This window comes from Apostichopus japonicus, chromosome 22, assembly GCF_037975245.1.
Source record: "Apostichopus japonicus isolate 1M-3 chromosome 22, ASM3797524v1, whole genome shotgun sequence".
Taxonomy (NCBI): Eukaryota; Metazoa; Echinodermata; class Holothuroidea; order Aspidochirotida; family Stichopodidae; genus Apostichopus; species Apostichopus japonicus.
Window position 1 is genome coordinate 15,631,245 of NC_092582.1, and position 24,598 is coordinate 15,655,842.

The 24,598-nt window shown below is 37.1% G+C and overlaps 1 protein-coding gene across 1 annotated transcript; it reads right to left on the reverse strand.

Moving 5' to 3' along the window:
• Positions 1 to 74: 74 nt before the first annotated feature.
• On the reverse strand, positions 75 to 24,356 carry LOC139964280 (uncharacterized). Its single transcript, XM_071965758.1, has 8 exons — positions 24,222 to 24,356; positions 21,919 to 22,031; positions 8,024 to 8,083; positions 6,783 to 6,968; positions 5,356 to 5,541; positions 3,065 to 3,412; positions 2,637 to 2,757; positions 75 to 211 (listed from the first exon to the last, which is right to left on the reverse strand). Exons 2-8 carry the CDS (start codon positions 21,995 to 21,997, stop codon positions 163 to 165), a joined length of 1,029 nt encoding a protein of 342 aa, XP_071821859.1. The 5' UTR covers positions 21,998 to 22,031; positions 24,222 to 24,356; the 3' UTR covers positions 75 to 162.
• Between the last annotated feature and the right edge of the window lie 242 nt (positions 24,357 to 24,598).

Here is a 24,598-nt window from a genome sequence, read left to right on the forward strand (position 1 = left end):
AAAAATTTTCGAGTCCGAAAAATTTAGGTCCAAAAAATTTAGTCCCCCCAAAAGATTGGGGTCACAAAGCTTACTTTTCTTGGTACAACCAAATTTTTGGATAAACAAAATTGATCCGAATTTTTTCTTTTTGTCGGAACATAGAGATGTCACCGTGTGAATTCACACAGAGTCATCTTTATTGTAGCCGCTGTACTGGAGAGATAGCATTCTGCGAAGAAACAAAGGATAAAAAAGAAGAAATATTGTATGCTTTGTTCACAGTGCTTGCACATGAAATGCGTATTTATCAAATGATGTGCATGCATTGCACAATCAATATATATACTATTCATTTCACGTTGTTTATGTGTAACAGAAAATTAAATTTGATATAGTACTAATTGTCTCGAGTGTCCTTATTTAATTATTTCTTTTTGAGATAGATTTTTAGATAGATTTGTGGATAGATAGATTTTTTAGTTTGATAGATTTTTTTAGATAGATAGATTTTTAGGTAGAATTTTAGACTTTTAGATTGACAGATTTTTGACAGATTTTTAGATAGATAAACAGATAAATAGATTTTAAGATAGATGATAGATTTTTTAAATAGATAGTGTTTTAGATAGACAGATTTTTTGACAGATGAACAGATTAGATAGTGTTTAGACCGATTTTTAGATAGATAGACCCCCTTCCCCTGTTAAACATTCATACATTGGTATCCCCCGTCTAACTGTTAAACATTTATACATACATAGATTATCCCCATATCTATGTATAGGTATCCCCACCCCTTCTAAACATATATACATACATAGGTTATCCCCATATCTATGTTTTGATAGATACATTTATACAGACCCCTCCCCCTGTTAAACATTTATACATTTATACATACATGTATAAATAACCCCCTTTTTAAAAGTGTTTACATATAGATACATAGATATCCCCGTCTCCCTTTTAAACATTTATACTTTTATACATACATAGATTATCCCCATATCTATGTATAGATATCCCCCACCCCTTCTAAACATATAGATTATCCCCATATCCATGTTTTGATAGATACATTTATACAGACCCCTCCCCCTGTTAAACATTCATACATTTATACATACATGTATAAATATCCCCCTGCCCTTTAAAACGTTTATACAGTGGTATCCCGGTCTCCCTTTAAAATATCTAAACATTAATACATACACACATAGATTATCCCATATCTATGTATATATCTCCCCTCCCCTTTTAACAAATTATACATACATAGATAGATATCCCCCTCCCCTTTCAAACGTTTATACAGTGGTAATCCCTGTCTCCCTTTTAAACATAAAAATAGATTATCCCCCATATCTATGTATAGATAATCCCTTCCCCAATTTACACATCTATGTATAGATATCCCCCTCCCATTTTTAAAAGTGTTTACATAGAAACCCTCCTCCCTTTTACATATAGATAAATAGATATTCCCCTCCCCTTTAAACGTTTATACAGTGGTATCCCCGTCTCCCTTTTAAACATATATACATTTATACATTCATAGATTATCCCATATCTATGTATAGATCTCCCCTCCCCCTTTACACATTTCTACATAGATTAACCTTCCCCTTAGATAACCCATAGATAACCAATGATACATACACCTCCACCTTTACACATTTATACATAGAGATTCCTCCCCTGTTTAACATTCATACAATGTTATGCCCCGTCTAACTGTTAAACATTTATACATAGATTATCATTCATACTAGATTATCCCCATATCTATGTATATATAATCCCTTCCCTTTTACACATCTATGTATAGATATCCGCCTCCCCTTTTACACATTTATACATAGATTAACCTTCCCCTTAGATAACCCATTGATAACCAATGATACATAGATACATGTAAACATTTAGACATATATACATACATACATACACCCCCACTTTTACACATTTAATAATAGATCACCCCCGCTCCTTTGACATTTATACATATTTACCTCCTCAACTTTTACATTTATACATAGATACTCCCCCACTCCTCTCCTTTTTACATAGATACCTACTCTCCTTTTACAAAGATACCCCCTCTCCCTTTTTATGCATACCTCATCTCCTTTTACATTTATACATAGATACCCCCACCCTCTCTTTTTGACATAGATACCTCCTCTCCTTTTACATTTATACTTAACTACCTCTCCACCCTCGCCCCCCCCCCCCGTCTCCTTTTCCATCTCCTTTTAGGGAGTGTTAGCTCAGTAGTTAACGCTGGTGCCTTCCAATCATAGGGTCCCAAGTTCGAGTCACTCCAAAAAAAAAAAAGTCACTTAAAAAAAATTCATCAATAGATTCCCAACTCTCATTTTACAAATAGATACCCCTCTCCTTTTACATTTATACATAGATACCCCCCTCTCCTTTTACAGAGACACCTCCTCTCCTTTAAACTGGGGAGGGGGGTATTTATGTATACATGTAATACATGTATACATAAATACCCCCTCCCCAGTTTTTTGTTTCCATAGTTACCTCCTTTCCTTTTACATAGATACCCCCCTCTCGTTTTACATTTATACATAGATCCCCCTCCTTTTACATATACAGATACCACACACCTCTCCTTTTACGTTTATACTAACCTGTTATGGTTCCACTCTAGCCTTTTGCGGTGACACCATCCCATCATGAAGAAGAACGTTATTGATAAAAACACAGATCCTAGTGTTATAACGTATGTTAAACTCGCAATCAGTTTGTTCACTGCAGAATAAAAAGAGAGAGAGTAATAGAATCATCAACCATTCCAGACAAAGGGTTACATCATTATCCGCCCGTACTTTATAACCCTAAAACAATGGAGTCATTAAATCATCAATTATACTAGTATACCACACATTATTACAGCTTTAACTATTGCAGACAACTCCCTGGAACGATCGTACGTGATCAAACTCACCAAGTCGATTTATTACTATTATCGGATTACCCTCCCTCTCCCCCCGGCTTCTCCATTCCAACCCACGGGATCAAGTTGCCTGTTCAAAACCGAGCCCGCCGTGCAACTCACCGTTTGGTATGTAGTAACACATGTAGAAGACAGTTCCGTTTCCGAAGGGACCGCGTTCGATGTAAGGATGGAGTCCTCCTTCGTGTTCAAGATGTGGCCATTGGATCCAGTCTAACCTGACTTCTGTGTTCTTGACTGGTTGGCACGTCTTACTATTGACTGGCATCAGATAAAATGGTTTCACGAAAGGCAGGGATATTTGACTACTGGACGGTTTGGTAGTCGATGGTGTACTGCAGCAGAATTCGATGCTGGTCTGGTTCGCATGTGTGATGAACGGGCCGAGGGGTGAGTAACGAGTGCTGCCGAACCCACCGGGTAAAGCGATGAATGGGTAAGAGCTTGTACCTGCGGAAATGAGAGACGAGTGATACGAGAAAAAAGAAAGAAAGAGAAAACCAGTTAACGTTGTCATGATCAAGTAGTGATTAGACGGACCATCTATGGGAAAACATTGACAACTGGACAGTTTCACAATTTTTAAAGATAAATGTTTGAAGAGCCGGGATCTGCCATCACAGACCACCTTAGGCCTATATTATGATCCATTTTGGCTGGTTTATAGCGAGTGTATACATTCAAACAGCTTGTCTGCCACCCGAGAGTAACCCTTTAACCAACCTCTTGTAATCAACTGGACATGTTTTCCCGCCAACCTTTCATGCATGGCCATCCAAGCCGTCATTAAATATAGTTCCCCAGGAATATTATTGGAGGTTTAACGGGGTCAACAACCCTCTATTCGTCCTCGCTTTTCTACTTTCTGACTCTCCCTATTCCAGTATGGTGTGCATGTGGTCCTTTGTATTGTACTTTAGCCATCCAGCAAACACTTACTTTTTGAGCTCGTATTTAGGTATACCCGTTAAGATACAATGAACATTCGTCATTTGGCGTTGGCCCAATAACATGTGACGTCATAAGAGACCGAAATTAACCGAAACCGACTTTGAACACGAATCCAGACTTATCTTTACAGAAAAACAAAATAACAAAGATTTGAGCAAAACTAAAATACTGTACCCATTGCAGTCTTGTTAATTAGCCCTCTATATGACGTCATAGATTATCCCGCAATCTTGTTTTTCTGTTGAATGGTTATATTTCATTATTAAATTACAACACTCTTAAAAATTTATACTTACACATCCGCTGACGTCGCAACAAACAATATAGGTAAAAAGAAGTGTTACTTGTTTCATTCGCCGCTTATTACATTACCCGATCCGGGGTTGTGGAAATATATCATTTTACTCTTTTTCCATCATCACCTTGTAATTTAAATCATGGCTATTCTACCAATCAGAAAAATCCACCATTCTCAATTTTCACCCACATTTTGTCGTATTTTAGCACAATTTTTTTTTTTGGCGGGGTGTCCAGGGCGACTAATTTGTCTAAACAGATGACATAAACCTCACCCATCAGGACATGTTCGTCAAAGCCAATCGCAGTAATTACGTTTAATATGTCTAACGTGGCAAGTTTCTTGAAAACTTGCACAACTATACGATCACTGCCAGAAGACGGAATTAAATTGCGAAAACGGCGCGACCAACTTACTCTGCAGCGAAAACCGCCTCCTTGGGAATTCAATTAAGACGAAGCAGATACCCAAAAGTGTCTACAGGGCAAAAGCACTAAATGAGAAGGAACTGCCCGAAGAATTGACCCAGTTTCACAGACAAGAAGTTAGCTAAGAAGTTCATGTGTTCCGACCTTGGACGAGAAATGACATAATTATAACAAGGAGGCTGTATCGTCGTCTTACGGTTTCCCCTGGAGGCCACCCCGCCCCTTGCCCGCAGTATTGCGTGGAAAAAACTGCCCTAGAGCTACATATTATGCGCCCAACCAAAAAAAGTTTTAATCAGGGAATATGGAAACTCCCTGCTTGAACATCAGTTGCAGAACTTTGCTAAGGCTTTATCTGCAAAATGTTGATTTCACGAGATTTAGAAGATGAGAAATTTTATCATTTTGTTACAAATCGTAACATTGATGACATAAATATATTTTTTTTCATCTTGATGCAAAACGTTGAATTTCCTCAGTTTAGTTTGTTGCAAATTGTTAAAATATTATTATTTTTTTCGGGGGGGGGGGGAGGGAATTGCAAAGATCTTAACATTTTTATGGCACCTAAACGTTTTCATACTACCAGATTTCCAAAATGCTCCGAATACGGTTACAGCTAGTAAGAGTACCGATATTAACGCTATACGAACGACGAGTACGGACTCACTTTCAAGCATAAGACTTTTTTTCAAAATATATGATATCGAACATACCTGGTTCAAATCCATCCGGACATCGCCCGTAATCCCAATCAATACTGGTTGGAGTCATTTCCAATTTACCGACGTTATAAATACAATATTGTCCTGGTGGCCAATTGTCCAGATAACCAGCTTTTCGTTCACCAAGATCGAATAACGTATCGTACGTATCCAATTCGTCGTATGATTGATAACGAGCTAGCAGAAAACAAAAAGAAAATATTAAATGTTAAAAATCGTGATAATGATATCAATCAATCAATCATGACTTGTCACCTTATAGGGACGTCCCCATGTATCGCTTCGAAGCGCGTGACCGAGGGACTTGTCTGTGTTTGCTTAAATGTCGGGAGATAGCATCGGTCGTTCATCGGTCATTTCTGATGAGGGTATGTGTCCCTATCTTCTACTAGTATATGATTTAAATCAGCGGGTGGCATACATTTAGGCCCACGACCCAAGATCTTCCTTAAGGACGGAATAACGAAACATCAGACCCCCACGCCTCAGAATCGATGCTTAGAATACATCAAAAACCAGCTCTGAAAATTCTAGATAAATTTCCCGACGTCTGGATAAACCCCAACGAAACAACGAAGTTTTCGCTGGCCATTATTGGGTCGCACCCCTCCTCAAAAAAATCCCCAGAGATAACAAAAGTGAATGATTCTTGTACTGTTACGCAAAACAAATATTGAAAACGACCCTTTCCAAATGGCCAAAATACTTGAACAAGATTTGCTCTGCCGTATCGAAGTACTTTCCACTAATAATGCATAATTTAAATTGTAATAGTTCAGAGGAAAAAATGCATTTTGTAGTGGATTTTAAGAAACTGCCCTCTCAAAACCTCCTCCATTGACCCTCCAAATGACCCCCAAAACCTCATTTCCTAAACGCCACTACATATTTCAACACTTTCACCAAAAATTCAACGGTAGTTGAATAGTTGAACGAATAAGAACCAATTTAACACTGTTTCCATTCACATCCAGCCCAATGGATCGCAGTCTTACATAATACCATCATACGTATTACAAACGCAGACACTTACCTATCTCCTCCCAAACCACACACTTACTCATTCTACCTAATATACCACATACTTTTTAGCATCTTACTAATTTCAAACATTTCAAAAAATACTGGGACAGTGCTTAAAAGTATCGTAGTCAAATTTATTTCAGGACTAGTTTACAGCCCAAGACTAGAAATCGCATAACACCATAACGATTCGTACAGATGAAATTATCGCGGAATCAGTTACTATACTTCAGAATGGTAGATTAGGAAGGAGGTGGAGTATAGTAATGACCCGGAAGTGGTTCAGCAAGCACACAGGTTACTTGGTAGATGGCAAAATGCATCATCATTTGAGTGGAGACATGTAAGGGAGGAGTATTAGAAAATAAGTATACCCCAAAGGTGCAAATACTCACTTTCCTCGTATGGAACTGGTTCGTGAGGTATCGTATTCGCTGTGCCATTCCAAACACAAAAGGTCAATGTTATTGAGCTATTATCATGTACAGTATGTTGAATATTTGCGGACAGTGGATCACTGATAGCAGTTCGCTGAGTAATCGAATCGTAAATGACCAGAATTTCCAACTCGTACCAATTATCTGCAAGGACGAGACAAAATAAAGAGAATGTGATATAGATGGCGTACCCATGGAGATTCCGTTTGTTCCATGATATAAAAAAGCACCCCTCTCTCACTTTGCCATAAAGGACACAAACGCAAGAAGTGTAAATCAAGTAAACCGATTATGAAAATTGGCCAAATTTCTTTGTGCCAGTAGCACGCAGTACTATCATTTTCTTCTATTAAATGTGCAGCTTATGTAAACTGCTATATCTGTTTTAAGGCAAAGGGGTAGGGAAAGAGGGAGGTGAGAGACTGCTGGAGAGGGTAGGGGGTTGGGTTAACAGGAAGTGAGAATTTGCTAGATACTATGTTACTTCAATAGGACACTATCAAAAGAACATTCGAACCTATGTTACAATATCCCCCCTACCACCACGCACAAAGTGGTTGAGAATCTCCGTTTTTTCACGTCTGAAACATTTAACTCAGTTTTACACATCTCTGCATGCTTTACACTGCTAAACGTGATAACTTACTACAATTTTAAGTTTCAAACGGTCCATGATCAGAAAATCTCGACCTTGTACAACTAAATTCTCTCTTAAATACGTTTTCAAACTTTCTCATATTACTCGAATGTTACTTTTCTGTAATCTCATGCAGAATTCACTGGTAATTTCCATGACATGACAGTTTTACTGCATTCAAACTGCATTATTTTGTACGGTACTGTATTAAACAAAATTGGCAAATTTCATGTTACTACTACTACGACAACGATTTGTCTTTCTTTTTGTCGGGGTGGGGATGGAGGGGAGTAGAAACGCCATTCCAGTTAGAATGTAAATAATGTCATACGGTCAACCACACCAATTTGGTATTTCTCGGATGTAATCGGTGTGTGATATCGAACCATTCATGCACAGCAAAACAATACACTACACAACACGAAAAACCCCAACAAAATACACCACTACCTCTCCCCTCCCCAGCCCCCCAAAATACAAACAAAGTATTTCCAAATTCAACATAAGACTACATAACTTAACAGTGTAAGTTATAACGTTATAATCAAATCATTTAAGTTACCTTGACAACCGGCATATGGTGCAAGCAGTGCGTAAATGCTGTTGTTCAAAACTCCTTTACCTGAAAGAAATCCAAGAAAATGATTAAGACATCATGTGTCTCACTTTATACTTTAAGCTTACAATAATGCTAACTATTCGGTACACGATGTGCGAAGATGCCGAAATAGAATTCAACTAACGTCGCAGAGCATGTTCCAACCAGGTTTTGGAAATCAGAGAGAAATGGGAGACATACTGTTAACACACTACGTAGCAAAAATGTACTGTATCGTAATGCAATGTACTGTACTGAAATGTAATGCAATGCACTGTAATGTAATGCAATACAATGTACTGTAATGTACTGTAATGCCCTGTACTGTAATACAATGTAATGTAATGCACTGTACTGTAATGTATGCAATGTACTGTACTGTATGCAGTGTACTGTAATGTATGAAATGTACTGTAATGTATGAAAATGTAATGTAATGCAATTTACTGTAAAATATGCAATTTACTGTAATGTACTGTACTGTAATGTATGAAATGTACTGCAATGTATGTATTGTACTGTAATGCAATGCAATGTATGAAATGTACTGTAATGTATGAAATGTACTGTAATGTATGTATTGTACTGTAATGTAATACAATGTACAGTAATGTATGTACTGTACTGTATGCAATGTACTGTACTGTATGCAATGTACTGTAATGTATGAAATGTACTGTAATGTATGAAATGTATTGTACTGAATGCAATGTACTGTAATGTATGCAATGTACTGTACTGTACTGTATTGTATGAAATGTACTGTAATGTATGTGTTGTACTGTAATGTAATGCAATGTACAGTAATGTAATGCAATGTACTGTAATGTATGCAATATCCTGTAATGTATGCAATGTACTGTACTGTATGAAATGTACTGTAATGTATGAAATGTATTGTACTGAATGCAATGTACTGTAATGTATGCAATGTACTGTACTGTACTGTACTGTATTGTATGAAATGTACTGTAATGTATGTGTTGTACTGTAATGTAATGCAATGTACAGTAATGTAATGCAATGTACTGTAATGTATGCAATGTCCTGTAATGTATGCAATGTACTGTACTGTATGCAATGTACTGTACTGTATGCAATGTACTGTAATGTATGAAATGTACTGTAATGTATGAAATGTACTGTAATGTATTCAACGTACTGCAATGTACTGTAATGTACTGTACTGTAATGTACTGTACTGTATTGCGATGAACCGTAATGTAATGCGATGTACCGTAATGTATTGTAGGTAAATGTATAAGTTACAGGGCCAGACATTCCGATCCTAAATTTTCAGCCAGACAGCCTAAATCTTGGCCCCGTTGTCTTACACCATCATATGACAAATGAATACCTTTAGACAACGGCAGAATTGCAGCTTGACATGTCCACATAGTACATAAACTATGTGTGATCTTCGTAACACGGGGAAAGACTATAAGACAGGATAATATATAGTTTATTTTAGGTCACGATATTCTTTCGATTTATACTTGTAACGATCTGATATGAACGTAAATCTGTCTTCTTGTGACAGTACATAGGATATAACTCATGCCGAGGAGCAGATGAAAGAACATTACATTGGTGAGAAATGAACTTAATACCGCATGCAGGGAGACAATATCAAGATTGTATCCAACCGAAATTCTATATATCTTAGAAAATAAATGTGCAGTGAGCATAACGGGTCACTCACTGTTAAGATTTTATCTTTGCTTTTTTTTTACATGTCATCAGCCAAAAAAAAAAAGGAGATAATATTTTACGTTTGTTTGAGGTTACAATCAATCTTCTCATTTGTCCTCGGCCGGTAAATTTTAGGGCCTGATTCATTTTCATACAGTGCTTGTAAAACCCAGAATTAATATAATTCTTCTCGTCTCAACTGACTTACGTATATACCAGAAGAGTGTTATCACTTCTAAAAACGTTGGGAAAATATTTTACCCAACACTGGGTACTTATGTATCATTTAACCATTGGATAAAGATTTGCCCCCAAAGAAGTCAAATTACGCCAGGTTAACTCATTATATTTGCCCAAAGGTGATACATTGGTCAAAGTTGCCTGCATTTTACTCTTTATCGAGCAAAACTTCAGTAACAGTTGGTTGGATACATGAGACCCAGCGTTGGGTAAAATATTTTGTTCTTGAGTGTAATAATAATAATAATACTAATAACAATAATAATAAAACTTATTTATATATCGCATTATACCGGCGGTTTCAATCAAAGTGTATAGGGACTATGCATGATGTAGGCTACTCTGGGAGAAGAGGCGGTACTCGGGCCTCCTTTCATGCAATGTTGAGGGGTGGGAAGATGGGGGGGGGGGGTTAATTACCCCAAACCGGTACTTGTATAAACGCCTAATTAATATACGTGGCAACGGCTTAACGAACACTTTCATAAGAAAAAAACAGTCAAACTTCAAAAGGATATTAAGGATACGGTGCTTGGCAATCTCGTATTCAAACTTTGTTGCAGGATTCGCTGATAACAGACAAAACCACAACGATCCCAGTAGATGAAACCTCTACCGTGAACTTGAAGTTTTTATTACTTCAGAATGGTAAATTCGGAAGGATGACCCGGATGTAGATCAGCAAGGGCGCAGCTTTAAATCGCTACGAAGTTTGGCAAGTTATGTAAATACATGCATGGGAAGTGCATGATTTTTTTAAAGAAGACAGGTTTAAACAGGAAGTGACGTAAATTCAGCTGTGACAATAAAAGTACATTTATTTTTATCCAGTTTGTAAAGTACTAGTGCATATGGTTTTGCTTATTGTTTCCTATTACACTGGTTAGATTAAGTAAAACACAATTCGCATTCAATAGTTGACACTCTCATTTTTCTCATGGTCTTTTGGTTTTGGTGCCCGTTTTATGCCAACTAAGTTTAAATTTCACGTCAACAGGTCGCTTTATACTACTGTTATATTTACTTCTCTAATGGTTCGCGGATTCCGACGCAAAACATTTTCCACAATTTCGTGTCTTCAGAAAACAATCGCCTTTGATGTACCCATCACCAAAATCCGACGGAGTGAGGCTAATTTTTCAGTCGTCACCAAAGTTTTCTTCGAATGACTTTCCTCACTTTTTGTTTAGTATGTATAGATGCAGACAATCGCCTTGCCCGCGGTTATACCCGACAGACTCTGGGAGGCCAACCCATCCACTTGGGATGAATAAAAGCTAGCCCAGCGTGGATAAGCACCATCGATTTGCGACAAGGAAGCCTAACTTTACAATCCCTTGACTGAATTAATAGTTTTGTTTAAATTAAAAAGGACGCAATTTCAAAATGGATTGTGTCGTGTCTGTCAAATCTATCCTGGACAAAATCGATAGATTTTAAAGACGATATCGTCGGATCGTAAATAGTCGACGTAGCAGCAGGACTTGTATTTCACACGATTTCCGACCATCTGAGTTATTGTCGAGGTCACGACGTATCGGGTAATTAAGTCTTGGAATAACTCGGCTAAAGTAATAAAGACATGAACCGTTTGGCGAGGGAAAGAAAAGGAACCCTCGGAAATGTTTCAAGTGATCGTCTCTGCAACAACTCATGAGGTTGAGATAACAATATATCTTCGTTTTGTTTTTCTATTTAATATTTACTTTTATTTGTTAAATCTTACATTCAATTAATGTCTCAACGTTTTGCAAAGAAAAAGGAGGCTGGGTTAACTTTGGATCCTTAATCAACTAATAATGAAACTCTTAAAGGAATAACGAAGGCAGGGATCAAAGACAATTTATATTGTACAGTAACCTCAAAACTCTCTAATATTCGATTTTTAAGTTAACCACTTCCTGTTCGACTGAATACGCTCGCTTTGAATTAAAATTGGCTCCTAATGCCTCGCCACAATACACAGTAACCTGCCATTGATTACGTAATACGCTTAAATTTCATAACATTTAGTAGAAACGTTTACAGATTTTTGGTCAAAATGGTATTGACAGAAAGATACATAACATGTAACTTAAAAATGGACCATAAAAAGCCGTTAATAACTCTTCAATTGATAACAATCGATTATGTGGAAAGAACAACATATGTGATCTAGTTTAATTTTGGTTTTGAATATGCAATGATTTGGATATAGAGTGACGTAACGTTCAATGATATCGCTTCCTCCGTCCAAGCATAACTATTATTATTTGTCAACAGCTGGTGATTGTTTAATCTGTTATGTAATATTTAAATTGCTCCATTAAGCAACATAACTTACCTTCATTTAAAAAAAAACAAACAGAGTGATTTAGAAAAGAAGCTTACATTCACAAACTTGTGAAATGCGTGTCGATAATTTTGGCTACGTGCTTTTTGTCTTACTGTCGTGAGAGACTGATTGAATTGGCTCCAATAGGCAGTGTCAACAATTTGAGTGGTGAACTTCAGATGTAACAATTTAAAAGCAAAATCTTATAAACGTGTAGCCTGGACAACTATAAAGCTGTTAAAAACAGCCTAGCAATAACATGAGAAACAGTTTAATATACTATCACTTATGAGAATCGGGTGTTCAAACAAAAACTCATCCCAAGAGCTGATCAATATGCTCAAAAATACCTGCCCCTCCCCACCACAACTTACTTAAATTTTCCTTTCGGAAATGATTCAGCGGGAATGTTACTCAAGAAAAGGCAGAGGAAATAACGGGCGATTGGTGACAGAGCTGGGTTATAGTTTCATAATACTGAAATTGAGAGACCTGTGATAGAGGGCTATCTTTTTATTTATTCTGAAATAGAAAAGGGTGAAAGCGAACTGAAACGAACAGTAAACAACTGTGCAGGCTGTCAAAAAAACCAGCCTAGCAATAATAACATGAGAAACCGTTTACTAAACTTTAAGCGGTGAGAATCAGGTACTCGGACAGAAGCTTATCCCTAGAGCTGATCGATAAACTGAAAAGTATCTCCCACTACCAATATCCTCATTACGCTAACTTACTAATTTGTTTTTCCTTTTGGAAAATTCAGCAGAAATGGTAAGAAACCTGTCCTATATCCATCTATAAACAGAATTATCAACAGCAGAAAAATATAAACAAAGACAATTTTTGTGCGACCTGACAGCAAGATAGTCGTAAAAAACCAGAAGTGGTCTGTGAGGTTTGTTCATCTGTTGAATTAATGAAGACTCGAAAACGGTATTGATCCCACACCTATAGTGAATATTAAATCTAAGGCACGTTCTTCATAAGTGACACTTCTAATTTTTAATGAAAGGCACAGAATTGTTTTTTATCCATAAACGGAAGAAGAATCTAAGCCACAGGGGAGTTTGTTTGTGACGGACAATGATTGTCCATGGGATCTGAACGGGTGGCAAAAAATCAATACGAGTTTGTTTAAGGAAGTCGGCACTGCCGCCCTTTTTTTTCCTTCTAAATACCGGCTCGTCCTTGAAGCAACATGATCTATCCCATGGTCATAACTATAATGGTGATCGATATTGCATGTTTAATACGGTACCACTGCAGGTAACTGAACATAATATTGATGCAAGCAGTGATTAGATTCGAGGTTTCAAACGATTCTCAAAAGAAAAGATGGTTGCGTTCAAACATTGATTATTTCCCTCCAGACAAAAGTTAAGCATTTTAAAGTAAAGTAAATGTTATGAATTGTTAAGATTCCGCCAATTTAATCGAAACAATGTGCTCAGTCACGATATTCCTGTGGGTTTCTTGTCATCCTTATTAGCAAATCCATCTCAAAGTCCTCTGGTGAAAGTATACACACAGACGAATGTGAATAAACTTGTGTTATACAGCTTTCTCAATGTGTCAGAGACAACATACTGAAATAACAACTAACAATACTACCACTACTGCCTTGTACATCTTAGAGTAACCGGGAACTTACAAACATATGTATATATATATATATATATATATGAATATATATATATGTATATACATATATATATATATGTGTGTGTGTGTATACACATATACATATATATATATTTATATCTATATATTTATATATGTATGTATATACGTGGCATATCACCGTGCCCATTTTTGAAGTCTTCATTATTCCTTAAGTATCGTTCATTATGAGAATACATTCTTCCCCTGGCCCAACCAATTGACCCCTGGTACCGGGACTCTGGTCACTCCGGCCCCCCCCCCCCCCGCACACACACCCGCCACTCACCAATTCACTATCGTCAGGCATTGAAGATTATGTTGAAATATTTATATGTACTAATCGACAGACTGCCTTAGAAAGGTTTCGGTAATATGATAATTCAAGTACTACTAATCATCCATGAGTTTAGTATCTGCATGGAGGCTAAAATGTCACGACCTTGAATCAAAAGAATGGAGAAAGCAAAACTGGAACAAACAGCCTCTGGGTCTACCATATATTACGTCGACAGACGAACCTACCTACCGCAACCCCCATCACACCAACTGTGCAATGCACTTCCACAAGTTTAACATTTAATAGTAATTCTTCTTTACATGTAATTATTTGACTCTAGTAGTAGTCCATGCACTAACACCCGGTATAGGCAGGCTAGCCTATCTCTCTCTCTTGCTACATATACCGATCTAAGTAACAGCGGATAACTGGTTAAAAGATGGGCCGCGTATATGCACGGTGACTGGTTGAAATTTATGACTTGTTTGTGATAACTACATGAGATCACTGACACTAATTACTCTGGGAAGATAACTCTAGGAGATGCCAAGAAGACGATATCATCGTGAGAAGGAACCAACCAAAGCAATTGCCATGCTATAAATATTTCCAACTTGAGGCCCGTAAAGAGTAAACGGCGCTAACAACTCTCTGATATATAGTATGCCTATATTCCCTAAAAATGATAATACACAGTAATATTGTTCAATGGTATTACAGGTATACAGGGATGATATATTGAACAAGTTAAAATATGTCCTGTGCATGGTAAAGAATTGGGCGAAATGGGTGAGAAATTAGTCGAGTGACCCGATAACCAGGTTTTACGTTACTATATTGGAAAACAATTTAATTTCAACTTGGTGAAAGGCCAATAATTATGTCCCCATATACAAAGGGTAAATATATACTGGTTATAAAATAATAAATACTGTTCATCAAAAGTTAAAATTATGCAACAGGTTAGTAAGGGATGGGGACGGAGTGGGTGGGGATGGGGGGGGGGGGGTTATGGAGAACAATATTTCATGTCTCCCGTCTCTTCCCCAACCGGGCATGCACGTGTTATGGCAGTACACGTACAAACTGCACTGGACAGATTAACGTGATTATCTAGCTGAAGGAGAACGAATAGAACCAAGCAAACTGACACACACACGTTAATCGGTGACTTTTTTCCTACTCTTTTTCTTTACAAACCAAGTTCAAAAACAAGTTTTATGAGTTTGAATGATCGCTGAATCACCGATGATATATCACACGAAAAGGTGTAAATGTAAGTGACCCTTTCAAACTGGATGTCATTTAACAAAGTGATTAGTGTGAATTAATCACGCTTAACTTATGAAAAGCTCGCCTGGTGCATATTTATTACACACAGTAATGTCAACACAAAGAGATGGCTAAAGGGGAAAACGCTTCTGTCCGGTTCTGGCCGTCTTAAAATGTTGATTTTTTCTGATTGAGCTGACTTTGTTTTGTCTTGTTTTACATAAAAATATATAAAAGCAAGAAAGCCGACTGGACGACTCCAAAAATCTTAAACCCCCCTTTCAATGTTTCTTTTTATCATTTGTTTCGTAACGTAATCTTATATCACGTAATCATCTAGACCGTACTTCCTTGTCGAAATTAATTCTGCCGCAGGTTTTATATGCATATATGGCTCCACGGTTTGATACAATATTAAATAAAACAATTTTACTAAAATCACTTATACCTCAGTCAACGGAAAGGTATGCTTAGGAACTTGAAATCAGAAAGTTTACAGGGGGAACCAGAAATAAAGTACTAACCGGCGCATAAGGCGCTGAAATGCATCCGAACTATTCCACTTAGTTTTAATTATCAAATGTACAGCGGTCGGTATATTAGACAATTAAGAAGAGCTGGTCAATATTTTCTAGCTCTAAAAGAGGGAGGGGGGGGGGGGGAGAAAAAGATTGAGAAGTTAAAAGACTCGACAGGGTTTCATCTAGCGGTTTACATATCGGATTCCATCCTCACAGCGTTCATCGACATCAATTCCACAAGCCTCACCAGTCGGCTAATAGGTTTTCAGTGCCCCTGTGACGATTCGAGTCACTGAGATTTGATAAAACAACTGTTTCCAAATACTTCCTCGGGGCAAACTCACTAACGTGAAAGAAGCAGGGGGTCTTAGACAGGCGTAATTCTCGCGAGGTAATTATGACATCCTATGATCGCAGAGAAACATCTCTATTAGATGGCCTCATATATATATATATATATATATATATGTATACCATATGGGACAAAATATCAAAACCCATTCTTCCATGATTATTCTTATGGGGATATAAAATTGCTGTACATGCTTACATGCATATTATTAGTGGATATAAGGTCAATTATAGCACCAATTCTCAGGGCAAAGCTATATATGTAGGCTGGTTCAGGCATTTCCAGAACGATCCTATACACATTGTCAATTTTGTCATGCCGTGTGTAGTACGATTAACTGTAAAATGGATTGTCATGAGCCAGTCAATCTCTCAAAACTTGTAAGAAACAAAAAACAAACCTGGAACAAGGAAATGGTATATCTTATGCTAGTTTTCACTACCACTAAACTAATGTTTTTCACACAACATTAGACCAGTTTATAAACCGGTAACTTTCCATTTCAATGTTTGTTGCAGAAGCCAATGACAACAAAACACTTCTTCAAAACCGAGTAGTTTTTTTACATATATATTTAAGCCTATGGCGGACCTGTCATTCTGTAAAGCTGCTCGACAGCCAAGCCATTCAAAATGAAGACAAAAGGCTTATGTTAAAGTTCTCCCACTTTTGAAACATATAAGTTAATTTATGCGTAAAGTGGTACAGACCAATGCAAGCAAAGCAATTCTGCAACACCGAACAGTTGTATTCTTTTAAATTTAAGCCTTATGGCGGTCCCGTCATTCTGTAAAGAGACTCGTCAAAATGTACAAGTTTGTTCCACGAAAACAAACCGTGTAGAAGTGTTGTATGAAGTATGTACCTCTGCTTTCATTAGAAAATATACAGCCTACCACAAAACTACTACAAACTTAAATAGTTAACTAATAAAGTTACCGTTTAATAAGTTTAATGAATGTTACTGTTTCCAGTATAGCACCGAAGATTAACAGCAATTCTTTTCAAGCGCTCAATCGTTGTCAACTGTACGAGCATTCATTGTGTGGTTTCACAGATAAAGTACACTTTTGTTTAGCCTCTGAAGAAGATCCTGCTAGGATCGAAACGTCAGGCTAACTTACTTTTACACATTCTCTTACACATGCTCTCAAGTAGATAAGCAGTTTGCTAACAGTTTTATTTTATTTTGAAAGTACACTTTACGCAGAAAGAAAGTTGTTCTCTCTGTTATTGCCACGACATACTCAACATCCAGGATTTGCGTAAGCCAATTTCAAACAGATACTTGTGTTTACTAGGTCATGTAAAGAATTAACACCACGTTATGTTACTATTCTGTGTAGGTTTCATGTTTAGCCGCTAGGCTGCTAGCATCGATTTTTCTTGTTTCTTTGTTTGGTCTGTCTTTTCATGATTCCGATACTACCTCTCATGTACTTCGAATATCGTAAAACCGTATAAAACAAAAGGATCAGGTGTTTCACGAGGTAGTGATCAATCATAATGAGTCTGGGATTAGTTTGAACTGTTTTTCCTCAATAAATAGGGCGATGTTGATGGAACATACTGACTACGAATTAAATAGAGAGACAAAATTCACTTGATGTGAATCACTTTGACGTGTGAACGAATTAAATCAACGCAAGAAATTGTTCTCGCAAAGGCTCAGTTTTTTGCCTCTAATTTGTCAAACCAAACGTTGTTGATAATAACTTGACAACGAATGCTAGCTCCCTAGGTCAGCATCATGCCCAGGTGAAAACTGATAATAAAGATAAAGACATCTAGTTGACATGGGAAAGTGTGACTCGTTTGGCAAACAGAACCTGCAGTTTAAACTCTTCCAATGGCAGGAGATGCTGATAACGTCATCGAGTTCTAACCGTTGGGTCAAAGGTTATCAGAAAAGCGAAAACAGCCGTCTTTTTCAGTAACGACGTTTAATAAATCATTTCGATGAGTCCTTTTTTACATTTTTTTCCAATCGTTTCTGTATACGATATTTACAGTGATCGATGGTAAGTAGTATATGGTGCGTCATTCTAATCTCAAGTAGAATCTACGAATGTGGAACTTGGATATACAGATATTTATGGTTGCCATAAAGTGGAACCACTTTTTGGTTCTTACTGCCGTCTAACATATGCTGGCCAAAGCTTTCAGCTCAATCTGAAATACATATTTTCTTCAAATTGCTCGCTTTTACTTCCCCGTCCATTTGATAATTGTGTTACTCTTACAGGATCAATTCTACAATAAAGACAAAAGACCCCTACGCCCCTCCCCCCTAAATGCAAAGCAGACTGTTGCATAATATCAGTGATGATATCCAATCAACTGCTTTGACACAGAGTACAGACTGTTTATATCGTTCCCACCTAAAGATCGATTTGGGACGGCGGTTCCGATCAGGAGAAGGGGAGGAGAGGGAGGGGGGAGGAACGTGACCCCGATTCTGTTTGAAACCTCAAAAGTGCCCCTTTTTAGAAATATAAAGTGCCTCTTTTGGCAATAAAATATACCTTTTCTGTTTTCTCCTTAAAAAGTACCTTATTGTTGCAACATTCAGAACAGATTTAATTGCAAATTAACCTTTTCGTTGACAGACATTCAAAGCGTGCAATTTGTGATACGGAATGTATAGAATGCTAGGATCTATCTTGTTTGAAAGTTTTGAGATACAAGTTGTGGTTTGCCACATCACTTGTTCCACTGTCTCTCAAAGTGTGTGCCCTCCAGACTGAATCTTCTTCCGCAGACCCTGGATTGTATAGTATTGATCTGCAAGGGGCAAAGTTATGATCCTTTCGTTGAAGACAATCTTTTCCTCTGGTTAATCCCCTTACGTTTTAGCCGTTATGTTGGACGCCAGCTGCATATACGGGGCCACCCCTCATTATCTTAACCCTGTAGGGGTGATGGTTGGGTATTCGAGGAGGGACATTTGTAGGTAATTACCCTTTAAATATCGATAGTAAGTTTTTTCTAAAGCGTTTAAAGATAAAAAAAAAAGAATACAATAACGTAACACTATATTCGTGAAGCATGGCAAGAAATTCCACGAAATGTAGTTGAGCCTTTAGGAGTTATATATACGAATACTGTAGCAATGTAGAACGACTTGTGAACTCTTGTTGTGAGCTATAGCTGTAAGTTCGTCCATGCTTAGCAAGAATGCACCCGTCATATGACGTGTATCGGTCATTCACCTGGTGACGTCATCGACTGTTCCGAATATTCAGTGCTCTTGTTAAGCTTAAGGGTACTCCTTATTCCCTACCATATTTGTTGTTTAACAGATATTAACGAAACTATTCTCATATCCACACAAAACAGACGTTTATATGAGATGGTTACAAGCATTCTTCGTTTGATTTATGGAACTTGACCAAATAATTCTCTACACAGAATGTACGCATTCTATAGACTGTAGATATAAACAGGGGAAGGGCTGAGTACACAAGAGAACAATACTAAAAGCTCCCCCTCCCAAGAAGAAGGGGTGGGGAGGGAGGGTTGACTCAGGGTATTGGGATACGTGTTTAGTAAGTCTTCTCGCTCTGTCTGTAATTCCTATTGCATCATCGCTATAATTCCGGTGATCCGAAGATTACATTTTGCTTAGGCTAAACTTTGAGGCTCGTTGTGTAGTACGTATATACCTATGGACCTATACTTTCCTCTGCACTTTTTGTTAACTGAAACTTTCAATGATTATTTTCTCAACGTCTCCGATGGGTTTGTCAATCAGCATCAGTCATACTTGTCTGTGGTAAAAACGGACGGTCTTCTGTGTCAAACATACAACCATAAAAATAAATCTTCAGCAATAACTTTTTTTTTGAGACCAGGCCTTCTTGCAGAAACAAAGGAAAAAATAGCCGAAATTTCAGACATTTATTGCTGACTTTTACAACCCATTTTGGACTTTTAATAGTGTTGTTCTGCTAGACTATGATTAGTCTGGTTGGGCTAGTATCTTTATTTACAGGCTATATATCTCTTACAGAAATAGTGCACTGGTCGTACTAAGGGAGTTCGAGTAGATTGGAAAGTACGAGTTCTTGGGTTGTCTGACCATTGGTCAATGTGTGTCCCTCAGCCATAACGTTGCAACTTGATGGAACTATAAACAGTTGTTAAAGACTTCAAACAGTTTTCCTCACATAAACCCGTTTTTCTAATGAAAAACCTATACGGGGCGATATAATAGTATTACTGTTATATGAAATGGGTATCTTTAGCACAGTAGGTTAGTTTTAATAGTACACGTTAGTTTTAATAGTACACGTTAGTTTTAATAGAACAGGGTAGTTTTAATCAAACACGCTGTATGAAAGGTGTACTTGATAGGCTATGATAGTTTTCGACGCCGTTTACCAATTCTTTTCACTTTTGTTGTGAACTAACGTTATACAATAAAATAATTCGTTATCATTAAAAGTATCAGCGTTACGAATATAGGATGCCGGGAGGGGGCAGGGGTTAGCGGACTCCAATTCTAATAAAGGAGGGGTGTGGCCTTGAGGCTGTTGAAGCTGACTCCAACATAAGGACGTGATCATCCTCCCCAGGGCAAAAACTGTCACTGTGCTGCTAGCTAACTTCGAATTTTTTGTGAGGTTCAAAGAGGGAGGGGAATATGGCAACCTCCTGGTTACACCCATTGACACTTGATATCGTGTTTATCTATATAAAATGAAATAGGCTACTAAAAATATTCCGGTTATTGCGTTAGCGATACGGTAAGAAGGAGAACTCGCCGGTAAAACGTAAAACGACAGCATATTTTCCTTTTGATGGAAAAGTTCTTGCTGCCGAAGTGCATGATTATGAACAACCCTCTCAACTGCCCAATGAAAATGGACCTTCAAAATACTAATTGAAACATGCTAATGCTTAAAAAATTTCAAATTGTTTATCAGTTTGGTCACCTTTAACTTACTTGAGTCACAAAATTGCAAATTTAACGTTCAAGTATATACGGTATTATACAGTGTAACTAAATCGATTTTTTGTTATTAAGTTTTTATTAAGGTTTTACGCTTATTACGGTTTTACGTTTAACTGAGAACAACCTTTGCGCTGTTTTCTTTTGAATTAATAAAACTGCATAAAGTATTACTACATATTCATAAACAAACTACGAAATTATATATTGCGTTGCAATGTTCTTGTGTTAGTCTATAGCTAGACAGTATCTTTAGGTAGAATGTTCATCGCTTACTTATTTTACAGACGTCTCCTGGAGACCTATATCCCGTCCAACGTCAACGAACGAACTGATCCATTCGTGGTTATATAACAACTTTGATATGAATTATTGGAAGCATTTTGAACCTTTATTCAGTTTTAGGTAGTAGTTTTAGAGACTCTACATACTGCAAGTTATACGTAAGTTTGCCTTACATGATTTTCATTTGTACCTTCGATACGTGCAGATAAAAGGAAAACTGTTATAACGCTGAACGAAAAGGTATATCCAGAAAGAGATGATTATTACTTGAAAAAGAATAAATGACTTACCGAGAGGTAGAAAACACAGAATTATAAGAATCGACAACTGCAATACACTGTAACGGATGATATTTCTAATGGACGCCATTTTATATCCGACTGGTAACAAATTTATGAGAAATCTGCCAAAGAAAAACAAAACGAACATTGGAAACGAAATGCGTGAGACTTAATGATAACTTATCTGACTTTACTTTTATTAAATGAAAAACGTCAGTTGAAGAAAAATGAAAAACCTGTGTTTTTTGTTGTTTAGCTTAGAATGTAACTATCTATTGCCTACACAAACATATAATATATATATCTATTTTCATATATATTTATATATAGGTTAGGTTAGGTGAAAGAACAAGCCATAGAAACCTTGCATATACAATTAAACGTTAATTTTTGCTTTAAAAAAATAATCAAATTTCTCCTTTTACTTTTAATGAATCAATTAATGTGGTAAACATTATACCAACATCTCATGTTGAAATGTATTTTCGTGTTGACATCTGCTCTACATAAATTTCAGACTGTGTTGATGAAAATCTGAAAGACATGCATCATGGAAATACTTGAAAACTAACAATGTGTTCGATATAATTAGGTTCGGTGTGAAAACAGTGAAATCCTACTCCACGCACACCCCATTTTAAAATTCAAATATGCAGTTAAGTCATGCGCCAATGGCGAAACTGTCAAAATGAAAATCAATTTTTAATATTGCTGTTGGATTTCTTGTCGATTTCATAGTGTAGACCAAATGAATATGTTCTTTCGTGGAAGTTCCTTCTGATCTTGATGAAGAAAAGCTAAATACATCTCCCAGGGTTCTTCCTCAGTTTACAATGTGTCCACAACTGTGACCGGGAAAGTGTGACAGTTTACAGGTACATCTGCAATCTTCAATTTCACTTAAAACTCTGAAGGTTTTCGATTTCATTAGTGTCAAAGAAGGAGCGAAATTCCTGGATGACATGCTCATGTCTGCTTTACGATGCAGAGTAAAACGCGCCGTCTTTTCTTTCAGGAATGTTTATAAATATTTTCAGAATGTACATTTCTAGTGATTGACAATTTTGTCACCTTAAAGAGGATATTTTCCGCCAAAAAAAAAATGATCGAAATATAGTGATCATTACATTTTACGGTTGTGCCTTACACCAATCGAAACAGGACACGACACAAACCCGCCCATCTCCCCCCCCCCCCCCACACACACAGACAAGACGCCTACTACGTATTTGTCATCCACCCAGTTGTGACAATATTTGTAAATCTTATGTCATGCTTCAAAGCGCTGGTACTGTCAGTGTGATCACTATGGATGTTCTTTATCAGATTAAGGTTAGGGACTGCTCATACTGTCAGTACGAGTGATTTGAAGCATGATATCAGAGGACAGTATATAGTGGTATTAGCATTAGAATCAGATGAAGGATAGGAACTGTTCATACTCTCAGTACGAGTGCTTTGAAACATGAAATCAGAAGCGAGGATATTATCAAGTAATATTAGCATTGGAAAATTATCACAACTGGCTGCTTTGCTTTAAGTATTACCGTATCATATGTATCATATTCATGGATATCGAAAACACGAGTAAGACTCGATAGTTTGGGCAAACGGAATGTTAACGCTTTCATCATATACATGCATATTTAGGCTAATTGTGAATTCTAAAATGAGACTAGGCATTTTTCACTCAAGTTTCGTCTCATGGATGTCCTACTTAGCCTACAAGTTATAACACTCGCTCCTTTACTTTCTGATTGTTTTAGCAACATTCATGCTTGTAGGCTTATCGTACATTGCGCCTGATGCTATTAACGCAAATCACGGAACGGCATTCTTAAGAAGTTTATCATAAACGTTGTGTAGGGAGCTGCCTTCCAGCTCCCTGCTATAGGTTAAGAGTTTATATAGCCGTGGGCGACATGGAGGAAGCGCTGTAGTTATAGTAATATATATGAGGCCATAGACAAACTAAACCAAAGCATGATACAAATTTACGGTAGATACGTCACACTTTTATCAAAGCACAAATTAATTAATTAATTGATTAATATATATATATATCTACACACATATATATTAATATATATATATATGTGTGTGTGTGTGTAAAACACGACAGTTATTATAACTATTAACCATATAATATTTACTGTAATTATTACTTTTATGTAACTGTTATAACAACTTTGGACAAAGGCACGTATAGGCAGGAATTCTACGGAAAAGAAAAAAAAAACTACCATTGGGGTCGTCGAAGGTTGTTTGAAAGATATAGATGACTGACTATACATGCCAGTTAAAGTGATTACCCTGCTCCATGATACTGTAGACTAACGGGTATTTGTAACAGTGTGTAGACTCTCGTATTAAAACCACCGGATATAGAGCGTAGGCATGAGAAACTGAACCATATATCCACTTTAAATACCAGTCCCTTTACGGGTCCCTGCGAAAGTGAGCCAGCTTATACAATGTGGATTAGTGATCTACACTGTGAACTGTGTATTTGAGAAGTACGGGGTAAAAATGTTTTTTTTTAAAGAAAAGTCACGCCTGACCACAAAAACTAAACGACTTCATCCACTCTCAACCCCCGTCTCCTTACATCGAGACTGTCAACACAAATATTCCACACGCGAATTAACATATATAGCCAAAATCCATTATACTTACCATTCAGAGGCTC

Excerpts from the sequence above, each read along its gene's own strand:
- LOC139964280 (XM_071965758.1), bottom strand. The coding sequence starts at position 21,997 with ATGGCGTCCATTAGAAATATCATCCGTTACAGTGTATTGCAGTTGTCG. Across the intron at positions 5,542-6,782 it reads ACCAGTTCCATACGAGGAAA|CTCGTTATCAATCATACGAC; the intron begins GTGAGTATTTGC and ends GTTTTCTGCTAG. Across the intron at positions 3,413-5,355 it reads TCCGGATGGATTTGAACCAG|GTACAAGCTCTTACCCATTC; the intron begins GTATGTTCGATA and ends TCATTTCCGCAG.